Consider the following 13870-nt stretch of genomic DNA (forward strand, 5'->3'; position numbering starts at 1 on the left):
GGTCCACAGTCACGTCAATAAAAGAGCTTCTTCTTGTGTCTAGTATGCAGTGCAATATTCATGTGTTACTGGCATCTACTGGACAGAAGTCAAAGTTATAAGAACAACTTGACTGAACATTTGTGTTTTTGAGCAAGAAAACCAAAGAAAATTAGTTTAGCGCTATAAACTATTGTGTGACTAATATTGTAACCAAATTATTTATTATTATTAATGGTTTTTGTATATGCTCATTAATGTATTATCAGTGTTATTATCATTAATCATAATTTCAACTAGTTTTTTTTCTTGCTATAGCTTTTGAATTGATGCTTTGACAATATTTATGTATAACAATCAAAGTAATATACTTTAAAAATGATGCACATTAGGATTCAAATACTGCAATTTCATGCTTTAATATTCAATATTACAGAATTCTGTATTGATCTTCTTTCCAATTTTACAGTTTTTTTCTTCACATGAAAATAAAAGATATTAATATTAGTAAGAGATATTGACCTCGAGGACAGTGGCCTGCTTATTGCTCATGGTAATATTATTAGATAAATATGGTGAGTTGATGCCAGTTTTTTTTTATACCATATCACATAAACAGCATTTGAAAGGGCCTCCTTAAATATATTGTTCTTAGAAATGAGGTCTGTCTCGCCCCCAACCTCTCAAATGTCTTTATAATCAGGATACAGAAACCATTTATGCATTAAATTGAAGTTCTTATGTTTTTATCTTTGGACGATCAAGACAATTTAGGTTTGTTTTCCAGACAGCATTAGTCATTGGGTCTGTTAAGGAACAAAACACAAAAGAGAACAAGTTGTGCCGACTAGTAGCTCTTTAGCCCAGACACATTGTTTAAAATATATAACCAAGGAACACTGTTTCTTTTAGTGTTTCTCTATCCACAAAACCAAAAATGGAGACAAAACCATCTGAATAAAAGCACAAACCACCTTTTTATCTTTTTATACAACTAAATATAATAAACTATACGTTAAGTACGTTAAGTACATTAATGTTTTATAATAAAATATAAAATATAATTAGGTCAGTGACTCCAGATTGTATAATTTTCATTGTTCACAAAAATTGTCCCTTGCTCCCATCAACAGAATATGACTTACAGAGTAAAGGGCAGGGTAAAATAGGAAAGATTTTACATCCTATCAAGCCATTGGAGAATAGAGTTGTTTGCTTTGGCACAAAACTCCCAAACTAGGTTATCTCTGCGTCAATACACAAAATGGAAATGTCAGCAGCGCATTAAAAGAAGGCCCAGATAAGTTCCCAGTCATAATCACAGACACAAGATGGCTTTAGATAAACATTTTCTATTTGAAAATAATTTCAACAGTCTCACAAATATCAGAAACTCTACAGCATAAAAAACCTCCTTGCATCTATGCAGAATGGAATTAGATGGCTATTTATATGGTAAAAATGAAGTACAACACCATAAATAACACTCATAGTATTGATCTTTTTGTTTCCCCTGACACGTATATTAATAATTTCTTGCATGTCATCAATTGCCAACCGCCCTCATTGATGGTTTGAGGAAATGAGAGTGTGTGTAAATAGGTTACCCTCTGCTCATTCAGTATCCCTGATCATTTTAAGACAGATCAATGAGAGAAACTGACAGACACTGGGAGAACAAGGGCAACACAGCGCTTCCAGTTATGTGCCTTTTGGTTCTGACCCAAAGCCCAAAGGGTTCTGCTTCGCGGCGTATGAGAATGTAGGTCAGGGATTCAGCAAACGAATGCTTCTGCAGACAGAACCCAGACAGCCTTGAACAGGCAACACGCTCAGTGAGCAGAACGAGACTCAAAAGTCAGGCGAATGAGCAAGAAAATGAATGCAAAACACCCCTTATTTGTACAAAATCTAGCTTATGATAGTCTGTTGAGTGCCATGTCGTGAAGATGGATTTAAGTGTTTCCAAAAAGGGGACAAGTTCTTCGTTTTCCTGAGTATTTAATCATTCTTGCCCATCAGCCCAACTTGTCACTAGCAATATATTTAATAAACACTGGCCTGTAAACACGAGTCACTGTTTTCCTCTAATGATTCAGGCACATTTCAAGCCCACTCACTTGAATTATTTTTGCCATGTCAACATTGAAATAAACAGTCTTGACACAATAGGATTATATACTTATATTTTGAGTTGAGGATGCAAATGCAAAGAGGGTGTGTTACAAAATACAATTGATTCAATTGTGTTAATTTAATAGACTTGGAAAGAGTCTATTAACCCTGATGGTTTCCTTGACGCACTCCCTTTTCAGGAAAATTTTCTTCAGATCTTCTCTCGGCAAGGAATAAGCGATAAGAACAATTTGTTATATAACCAAGAACAGTGGGGCCAGTCCAAATGCCTGCTGGGAACATTTTAATTGAAGGCTGTTTTTGTTCACTGCACATTAGGCATTGGGCAGCACTCCTGCATTCACCTAAATCTGCAGCGTCATATTTATATTTGAACTTTTATGAAGCGCAAAAATGGTGTTAGTTCTGAAAAGGGTCTGAAAATAAAGCTTCAGAAATAATGCATATCAATAAAAGGGTGTATTTAGATTTCATGCACTAAGCAAGGCCTAAATGTAAATCGACTGATTAAGAAAGAGAGAGGGGGAACGGATAGGAGGAGACAAGACAGTCTGTAGGAAATTAACATAACGTTTGTTTTCCCAACAGTTCCAAAACATCATATTTCTTTGACCTCACTATCACCATGGCAACCACACCACGCAAGGTAGGTTACTGAGGCGCTTTGCCGCAGAAAGGAGAGATAAATAAGGATATTTCCTCTGAAGAAAAAACAGTTAAAGTTTATTTTGTATGTTTAAATATGTTCTTATATACATTTTATTATGCGTGCCAGTGACAACGATGTGAGCTATTCATAGGATGATTTCAGGGCCGCTGTTGGCCAAATGGGTGCCCTAAGCAAAACTGTATTGTTGTGCCCCCTCCCCCAAATATTATGGAAGTAAACAAAAACACCTACTATAGGGGTCAAAATAGAACTTTAATAAAATATACTTTTTATGTAACACAACGTAGCGTCATGTTAGAAAGTGAATGACGATTGGTCATTTTACTGAGTGCATCTGAGTACATCTGAGTGACTTGTCTTAAAGAGGAAGCATAAATGCACGATATGGTGTCATAATCCGTTTTGAAAAACAACGGCCACACAGAAAGACTTATCGGCCGTTGCCGATATTTAAAAAATTCCAAATATCGGCCGAGGTTATATATCGGTCGACCACTAGTTTTAACAAAAAAACAAAAACAAAAAACAAACAAACAAACAAAAAAACAGTTATGCCTACCTCCTATGCCTATGATTTTATTAATACAGTTGTCTGATTGATTTTATAGTCTCAAGCATTCAGAAATCACACCAAAAAAAATTAAGCAGTTTTATGATAAAACCATGTTAATTTTTGTAAGGGTTGTGATGTCCATATGTTTTTGTTGAAGAAATTATAGAAGCAGGCTGTAGCAATTCTATCGCAAAAAGGTGGCCAAAAATGAAAGATTAAGTGGATATTTGAATTAAATGTTTGGTCAATATTAAACAAGGATTTGATAGTCCTGTAAGTGTAACAACAGCAATTACCTTTGGCACCCTTTGCAGGCATTTGTAAATTGTTTATTTATTTTGTATTACATTATGTATTTTAAAAGTGTTATTCAATGAAACCATATGATTATTTATTATTAATTAACCAATAATTATTGTCTCATTGTTTTTATATAATGCATTTTAAGTCATTTAAAGGCTGTTGTTCGCTTAGGTCTGTTTTTATTACCACAAAAAAATATTAGGCTATCTGATACTTCTTTGTTAATTATTATTTGAAGTAAACAAAACCATGGTTAATTTGTGGTTACCATGGCTACAAGAACCATGATTTTTTTCTCTCGTTACGGTTTCGTTACGTTTTCGTTCGTTTCGGTTAATTTTCGTAAGGGAACATGGAAACTCAGAGAGAATATTAAGGCAGATGAGTTGGTGGCGGTGAAATTATTATATCAACATTAAAACACGTTATTAATGTCAACAGACAAAAAAGTTTCACAGGATTATGAACGTACATGAAAATGATACAGGGGCTTCATCTTGGGCTTTTTAACTTTTTCTTTTCTCGGCGCCGGACTGATGATGTCTTTTTTCCGGGCATAGTTTTCCATCAATTATGATCATTTGCAGTCAGATGCAAACATGAGGTGAGGGCGGGCACGGGCGCAGATGCGGGAATGGCGCATCACGTGTGCTTAGCCTACTGCTTATTGCGTTCACCGTAAAAAAAATTCAAATTGTATATACGTTCATGTTTATATTTTTATTAATGTATATGTATATGTTAATATTAATATAGAACGAATTTTTTTTTTTTGAGCAACTGGGATGGCGCCCCCCTGGGAGTTGGTGCCCTACGCAAACTGCGTACTCTGCATATTGGGAGCGGCGGTACTGGATGATTTATCCGACGGTGTGGTGTTATCAAAACATCTGTCATTAATTACTCACCCTCATGTCGTTCCAAACCCGTAAGGCCTTCGTTCATCTTTGGAACACAAATTAAGATATTTTTGATGAAATCCGAGAGCTTTCTGACCCTGCATAGACAGCAACGCAACTACCGCGTTCAAGGCCCAGAAAGGTAGTAAGGACATGTTAAAATAGTCCATGTGACATCAGTGGTTCAACCGTAATGTTATGAAGCTACGAGAATTATAAATAATGGCTTTATTCAACAATTTCTTCTCTTCCGTGTCAGTCTTCGACACGCGTTCATGACAGTACCACGACTCATGCGTGTGGTGCTGCTGACACAGGAGCCAGCATTCTGACGTAGAACATGCATGCGCTGCGCCTTGTTTACTAGCAGAGGAATGCACATGCATACGTCGTGGGTCTGTCGTGAATGTGTGGTGAAGACTGACACGGAAGAGAAGAAATTGTTGAATAAAGTCGTTTTTGTTTTCTTTGGCAACAAAAAGCATTCTCGTAGTACATCCTCGATGTCCTTACTACCTTGGGCCTTGAACGTGTTAGTTGCGTTGCTGTCTGTACAGGGTCATTTTTGGGTGAACTAGACCTTTAAGCCCAAATTATACTTTGTTTTTTTTACGCACGTAACATCCGGAGAGAAATAGTGCAGACACTGGACGATAATGAAACTTTCCAGCACACGTGTTGAGTGCCTGTGTTCGTGCATGCTATATAATGGAGTATACTTTTAAAAAAGGCAAGGCATTTGACTGTGTGCATTATATATATATATATATATATATATATATATATTTATATATTGGCTTTATTGTGTAAACATGCTGGACGAAGCTGAGCTACAAGGTCTGTTTTTTCCAAATGAGAAATGGTGTGTCTGATTGGTCCAGACGCTACACTGGGTTGAAGGGTAATCCCTAAAACACATAAATAAACCCAGTCACACTGTTTTGGTGTCAAGCATAGTCTTTCACAACACTGCAGGATCCCCAGCTGGATGGAGAGGCATGATTTCCTAAAATGTAACTAGATCAGAAGGCAAGTCAGAGAGATGCTATTTTTACATGGCATCTGTACTGGCTGATAGAAGTTACACGTTGAGGGAGTCCAGATAGAGACCAATGAAATGTGTTTTTGTGCTGTGGATGTGGACACAGTGTAAACACCTGCTCTCATCTGAGATCATGCATGATCATTATTGTGAGAAGCCGTAATAGTTCATTATATTATGTAATTAAGATTCATAACTGGACTTTAGTTTATTTCCATAAAGGTTCTTTATTGTCATCTATGGTTCCATAAAAAAATCTTTAACATCAATGAAACCTTTCTATTGTACAATAGGTTCTTTCGATTATGAAAATGTTCTTCACACTAAGAAAAATAATAATATAACAATACTAATTAAAAATATATATATAAACAAAGATAATGAAAATCAAATAAAAGTACAAATGCATATTTAGAATTTGATATTTAAGAACTGTCACAATGACTTTACAGTTTTATTTTCATGTTCTCTTGCTCATTTAGCTTTAATTTTGTATTTTATTTAATCACAGATTAAAATTTTTTCATCGCTTTATGTTCATTTATGAAACACTTTCTAACTATTTAGCATTATATAATTATTATATATATCTGTAAATTGGTTTGCTGATGTAAACAGCACAATTTCATCAAAAGACAAATGAGACGATGAATCCAATGTTATAAAGTTTATTTATATAACTACCGAAAGAAAGTATGAAACAAATTAACAAAGCAAGTCAAATCGAAGTATAAAGGCTTTTTTCTCTTACGTACAGTGATAGTGACTTTACAAGTCCACAGTGTCAACAGAACAATTCTCTAAAATCACTATGTTATATCAAAATAATCTGTGAATAAATATAAGATACATTTGAAAAGTACAATAAATTGCTCCTCATCGAGTTCATTAGTAAGTTCACCATTCTGGCAGACTTAGACATCAGGGTTTGAAACCTTATTTTCTGTAAAAAATACATCTCTGTTATACCTCTTTTAGCTTGTTCGTCAGCACAGCAATGAATTATAACAAAATGTGACAGTCTACATCCTGCCCAGCAGTGAAGAACCCATTGGACTGTGCAATCTTAAGCAGGCACAAGGGATTAGTCTATTAAAATGGAATCAGACATGGTACGTCCTCTGTCTCTTGTCAAGTTCATTACAGATGAAACCTCACCAGTCCTCAAGTCTCATACAATAAAAAAGGAATTTGCATAAGCATTTAAGTGGTTTCTGAAATCTTCCAACATGCTACAACTTTGCTCTTGCAGAGGAGCTAAACAATCACTGTGCCAGTGTTACTCAACTGGAATCTGCACATAAATGCATAACTACTATAGGTTAATGGCTGTGAATGAGGAATTTAACAGGAAGATATGTGCGAAATACATTGAATTCCAGTCCTGTCATCCTTCAGACCTTCCTCTCTCTCTCTCTCTCTCTCATTGTGCCGAGTCTGAGTCACTGGAGTCCAGACTAGCCTGTGCAGACGCGGCGCGGCAGCTCTGCGTGGATCCTGCGTGGTGCAAAGTCTGTGTGCTTCTCCTGAGGCTCTCCAGTGACTGAAGGAAGGACCGTCTCGCCCTTTCTTCCTCCAGAGGCGAAGCCCCTTCCTCCTCCACTTCGGCGATCTCCGCAAAAGTCACCGGCTGGGTCTTAAAGCGGGCGTCTCGGGGCCGCCGGGGACGGTTTCGGCCCCGAGCCAGACACTTGGGGACGGGTAGCTGCTGGGGAAACTCCTCCATGGCGGACGCCAAGATGTGTGCGGGTAGAACGGCAAAACCCACCGTCTCCATCGGACGTGCAGCCATGAATCTGGATGGCAAGGGTTGAGGGTTCGGCTTCTGAGATGTTTGGAGAGACTTGCAATTCTCCAGGTCTCCCTGTGGTGAAGGATTCCAAGTAGCTTTGCTTGTATCCTTCTTGTCAATATTTGACAGAAGGTGAAGCTAACAAATGGCTTGAGAAGACAACTTCCAGAAGATGAGTGAGGTGAATCTCAGTTCTCTCTGTCTGTATCTGTCTGTGGTTTCTGAGCGTGCCACTGACAGCTCTGGCTTTTATACTGCTTCACTCCCCTAACATCTCCCCACTCCGCTCTGGCTCCGCCCACCCACTGTGAAGCGTCATAGTTCCGGCTGCCATACCAGTCCCTCCGAGTCAGATCCTTGAAATAAATGCCAGCCAGAGAGGGAGTTGGGAAAGAGGAGAGGCGGGAGGGGCCGGAGGGAAGAAGATATATGCAGCTCTAACAGAGAGAATCAGAAAAGGGAGAAATAAACAAATGGCCAGGAACAGAAAAATGGGGAGTGAGAGGTCATGGGCAAAGAAGAGATAAACAAAAGGTAGTTAGAAGACAAAACCCTTTGGAGAAATGTACACAACATACTGTACAAATACATGTGGGGGCAAATCTCACTAAAACATGTTCAGATCATATCAAAATAAAAAGAAGAAAAAACACTACATTTTTATTTGCAATTCTCATTATTCTCAATTATCGTTATACTGTAAAAAATAAAAAAAAATAAAAAATATATATACTTAAAGGGATAGTTCACAAAAAAATGAAAATTACCCCATGATAGCCATCCTTAGGTGTATATGACTTTCTTCGTTCAGACAAATCCAATCGGAATTATGTAAAAAAATGTCCTGGCTCTTCCAAGCTTTATAATGGAGATTCAATAGTTCAATAGAAGTCCAATAAACTGCGTCCATCTATCATAAAAAGTGCTCCACATGGCTCCGGGGGGTTAAAAAATAAAGGCCTCCTGAAGTGAATCGATCCGTTTTTGTAAGAAAAATATCCATATTTAAAACTTTATAAACAGTGATCTCTATAACAGTGATCACAATAGAACTCTGTTCCGGCGGATGACGTAGAACGTAGGTGTAGCGTAAGCTCCGGTGAGAAGTGACGAATGTGAAAGCGTTGTTAAACAAAGGAAACTTTGCTTCCTTTGCTCCTGTAAACAAACCTTGGTTCTCGCGAGACTAGCATATTCTCACCGGACCTCAGGGGCGTGTCTAGAACATTTTAAATGGGGGGTATAGGTTAATATTTTTGGGTTGAATAAAATCCAATAAATTAAATGTTACCATGAGAAATAGTACATATTCAATGAACAAAAACACTTAAAGGAACCTAAAGGCTTTACTCAAATAAAAACACTTTCATCATCCTCATGACAGTACATGCTGGTTTTGTCTCATATCTAAAGGCTGCAACACACCAGTTTTTGTTCCGTGCTGAGTTATACAATCGAATCCTCTCATTATAACTTACAGAGTGTATACACACAATGTAAATAATAGATTGATCGTGCAGAGCAGAGATTCATTGTTCACAACAGAACTTTGTGAGATCGCGATGAACAAAGAGTGACAGCTTTTAAGTGATTATAAAGGGAGCGCTCTTTGCGAGGTTTAGGCTATAATCCATTCAAAATGCAGAACTTTTGTTTTTGTAAGAAAAATATCCATATTTAAAACTTTATAAACAGTGATCTCTATAACAGTGATCACAATAGAACTCTGTTCCGGCGGATGACGTAGAACGTAGGTGTAGCGTAAGCTCCGGTGAGAAGTGACGAATGTGAAAGCGTTGTTAAACAAAGGAAACTTTGCTTCCTTTGCTCCTGTAAACAAACCTTGGTTCTCGCGAGACTAGCATATTCTCACCGGACCTCAGGGGCGTGTCTAGAACATTTTAAATGGGGGGTATAGGTTAATATTTTTGGGTTGAATAAAATCCAATAAATTAAATGTTACCATGAGAAATAGTACATATTCAATGAACAAAAACACTTAAAGGAACCTAAAGGCTTTACTCAAATAAAAACACTTTCATCATCCTCATGACAGTACATGCTGGTTTTGTCTCATATCTAAAGGCTGCAACACACCAGTTTTTGTTCCGTGCTGAGTTATACAGTCGAATCCTCTCATTATAACTTACAGAGTGTATACACACAATGTAAATAATAGATTGATCGTGCAGAGCAGAGATTCATTGTTCACAACAGAACTTTGTGAGATCGCGATGAACAAAGAGTGACAGCTTTTAAGTGATTATAAAGGGAGCGCTCTTTGCGAGGTTTAGGCTATAATCCATTCAAAATGCAGAACTTTTGTTTTTCGGCCGCACACACTTTGCAAAGTTTCGGGAATGACATCCACATATTTATGCGGAATTCACTCTCGAAATAGCAGTGATTGACATAGTGATAATGGATGGGACAAAATTAAACCAGGCCTGGTTGATACGCTTTTATTGCAGAACTATATACAACAACATACAAATGCACTAAATAAAATAATTTAATAAACGCATATTTACAATACGCACAACTCAAATAAGTATTAAATAATAAAATAAATAACTACAGAAGGCTGACTATAATCAGCTTGCTTTCATTTAGTGGGATAAGCTCTTTAAAAAAGCTCTTCTGGTTTTCAATGAGGCAAGGACAAAGTTTGAGCATGCACAAACAATATCTGAGCGAAAGCAGAGCCAATTCATAAGAGAACACAGTCTATTTAAAAGCGCACGTCCAGTTTTGTGTGAGAACGAAAGGAAATCCGCTTGCGAGTGACATTTGTCATTAAGATAACTCTATAGAAACCGCCTAAAATTGAGTATGTAGAAGAAACCTGCCTTAGGCAGCTGCCTAGCATCTGCCACTGATGCAGTTAGAAATTTAACAAAAACAAGCGAATCGCAAGACATCTGGTAGTGGGGGGCACCTGGGGTGGCCAACCAGATTTCAGTGGGGGCTGGTGCCACCCCTGAACACCATGAAGACCCGCCCCTGCCGGACCTTACGCTACACCTACATCCTACATAATCCGCCGGAACGCCACTCTCTCAGGAACATGCGTATGACAGTTAGCAGAAACTAGAGATTACTGTTTATTAAGTTTTAAATATGCATATTTCAGGAGGCCTTTATTAGGCCCCGGAGCCGTGTGGGACACTTTTTATGATGGATGGATGCACTTTATTGGACTTCTTTTGGACTATTGAAAAATAACACCCGTTCACTGCCATTATAAAGCTTGGAAGAGTCAGGACATTTTTAATATAACTCCGATTGTATTTGTCTGAAAGAAGAAAGTCATATACACCTAGGATGCCTTGAGGGTGAGTAAATCATGGGGTAATTTTCATTTTTGGGTGAACTATCCCTTTAAGCCAAACTACTGCCGTGTATATATATATATATATATATATATATAATGTGCTTAATTGTCATGCAATTGCAATGAAAACAAATTAAAGGTCCTGAAAATATAAAATAATAATAATTTAAAAATAGAAAATATATGTATTTACATATATGTTTTTAAAGACTTCTTTCACATATAGAATACATTTTTAAAGCAAAGTGAATGATGATGCCACCTTTTCAAGTTGGCCAGATAAGGACAAGGACATGGAGGTTGATGATCTATGAACTATATATTTCTTTTACTAGAGGTGTTGTAAGCTCAGCAACAAGAATCTCTCCGTAGTGCCACAACCATGATCTCACCACCGTAATGAGTTTAGCTTTCATCAGCCTCTCACTCTTCCTCACTCTCTTCCTGTGCTATTCAGATTTGTCATTAACCCTCGAACGGTTCATGCCAGACATGTCTGATGAGCCCAGAGACATTTTGGGAGCAGTGTGAAACTGGGGGCTGGACATTGTGACAACACACCATGGCGTCTCCCGTTTTGTCATGGACCCTGAGGATGACCCTTAAGAAGCAAAACAGGAAACATAACGATGCCACCTCACTTACTCTCAGCACACTCATTCTCGTCCCATATATCAGACGTCAAGTGGTTACCATAAAGTCCGCTCTAAGTAATATCTATTTTGGGACGGAGAGGCCAGCTCTCAGACACTTGCAGACATGCACGTTTATCCACCCGCTAAGGTATTATCAGTCACGTGACATCATGTGATGATGTCAAGGACTACTACACACACCACGTTTTGCAGGAACACGTCAAGTTGATTAATAGCTTGTTTCTAGACTAATGCAGAAGGGATGTACAAGACAGCAAAGACGCATGTCTTTGCAAAGCAAATTGCACGTACGCCGGTGTCACATGATGCCTTTGAAACAATAAACCACCCTCTTTATAAACTGTTTTTGTAACTAAACAACACCAAAAATAAATAAATAAATAAAAATAAATGTATACACCATTTTACAGATTGGTCTCCATCCATGAAAAAACAGTGATATGCCAGCCAAAGAGATGAAAGATAGCCATAACCATCTCTATACCTGTATGATCAGCAACAGCTACTGGTATTTTGAATACTTTAAATAAATAGAGCAAGGGACAGCTGGGTAATCCTGAACAAACAGAACAAGAGCCCCTCTTCATCCTCAAGCTCAGACCTCTTGCCAATGTCACAGAAGCAAGAAAAAGGTTTACAAATCAACATAGTCTCATTACAATTCACAACTATTTTCTGTTTTGCTAAACTGGTGGCAACTTTTTTTTTTTTATCTCATTTGTACGTTTTTGTACAACTTGCCCACACTTATCTTTTTTATTACAAATTGTATGTTTTCTTGCAAATCACATTGCATGAATATGTAAAAAAAAAAAAGTAAGATCAGTTTGTTTTAAATGTTTTTTTTTAAATTACGTTTTTATTTTTTATTAATATGTAAAAATAAAAAATTTATTTTCTTTTCAATGATATATTCAAATCTGTTTTGTAGTTAATGCCTTGTACACATGTAGTTATTTTTTTAAGGAGGTTTGGTTCACTCAAACAGTGGATGATAAAGAGAGCTTTGATGATAATTATTTTCTACCATACAAAAACTGCAAATTACTTTTGTTAAATGTCCCATCTGGTTTTCATCTATTAACAGGTTAAGAAAGCCTTTCTTGGAGAATTTTTGAAAACTTGTGGTTGACAAACATACTCAGGTGTCTTAAAGGCAGAGAAACCTATTTGACGAGTCAGTTTTTCACCCACAGTATTAACATAATATTAATTGTAATGCTAAAAGACACACATTACTGGTTTGGTGTCCAGCATTATTCTCACAGTCTTGAAAAATCTGGATTCATGACCTAGACCTGGAAAAGTCATGGAAATTTACAAAATAAAAAAAAAAATTTAAAACCTTTATATAACCTTTAAATTACAACGTCTGAAAAAGTCAAGGAAATCCATTCAAACCAATTATGGAACATTTAATTATTTATAATTGTTTTATTTTTAATGTGATTTTATTTTTCATCGAGTTTGACAGTGGGAGCCTTGGAGTGTAAAATGTCGAGAACCACTGGCCTTACCGATGGGGCTGAGGGGGCATATAAGAAGCGAAAAGAATAAAAAATGGTTTATGTAAAAAAAAAAAAAAAAAAAACTGATTAAAGTATTAATTAAAATGTATTAATTAACATATTTGTTTCCACTCTTTCGGCATAAATATCCAGAGGCAAAAGAGTAGAGTTAAATAGTGAATAAGGGGAGATGGAATCCACAGATATGGAGCCTAGAATTGCCTTGACCAAACTAGTCACACATTGCGCCATTACATTAAATGATAACATACAGTAATAGTAAGAAAGTGACATCTATCCAAAACTGCGCATGTTGGCTCAGGGCCACTGCAGCTTGATTTGTTTTTCTTGTACTTATAAGTAGGATAAGCAAATTTGTTTTCACGTTAAGTAGTGTGTCTGTTAACATGATAAAAAAAGCTGAGCCACTTTATTTATTTTTTTGGACTTGGCCTAGAATACATTACAGCGAGCGAAAAGCCATATATTTATAGCACAACATAACTTTCAAAATTAGCAGAGGCAACATACTGACTTCTCCATCACGCACCAAAACATTCCCAGTCCTGTAATGGACAGCACATAAACATAAGCTACTTATATTAACTCAACAGGTTATTTATTTTAACCAACTCAAATATGTCAGTTTATATAACTTGGTTTCAAGATATACAACAGGATGAAAAGTATAACACTTTAAAAATGCTAGATTTTTGATTACTTAAAATGAGATGGATGATACAGATAATTAACTTTATGCCAGGGCTGATAACCGATAAACTGACAATATTAAAGCATGAATAATTAAAACCCAATGTCAATGATACTGATAAATAAAATAAAAAAACAGATATATTGTGCATCCCTATGTGTAAACAGTCAGAAATTAGATATACGGCAAACATGATCATATCAGGGCCTAAATATGGATTCCTAGATATGCCTCCGCAAAGCTATATTCAGTCCATGTCTTCCTGGAAGTATTGAAACAAATAACA

At 36.7% G+C, this 13870-nt stretch overlaps 1 protein-coding gene across 1 annotated transcript; it reads right to left on the reverse strand.

The window, feature by feature from the left end:
* Nucleotides 1-6251: 6251 nt before the first annotated feature.
* Nucleotides 6252-7610, reverse strand: LOC107716660 (uncharacterized protein C11orf96 homolog). The gene has a single exon (XM_016523159.1). The coding sequence runs from the start codon at nt 7372-7374 to the stop codon at nt 7006-7008; it is 369 nt and encodes a 122-aa protein (XP_016378645.1). The 5' UTR covers nt 7375-7610; the 3' UTR covers nt 6252-7005.
* Nucleotides 7611-13870: the final 6260 nt, after the last annotated feature.

The sequence above is a fragment of the Sinocyclocheilus rhinocerous genome, unplaced genomic scaffold, assembly GCF_001515625.1.
Source record: "Sinocyclocheilus rhinocerous isolate Xijiao unplaced genomic scaffold, SAMN03320098_v1.1 scaffold1201, whole genome shotgun sequence".
Taxonomy (NCBI): domain Eukaryota; kingdom Metazoa; phylum Chordata; class Actinopteri; order Cypriniformes; family Cyprinidae; genus Sinocyclocheilus; species Sinocyclocheilus rhinocerous.

Bases quoted from the DNA above. Each gene is read 5' to 3' on its own strand.
- LOC107716660 (XM_016523159.1), bottom strand. From the start codon at position 7,374: ATGGCTGCACGTCCGATGGAGACGGTGGGTTTTGCCGTTCTACCCGCA.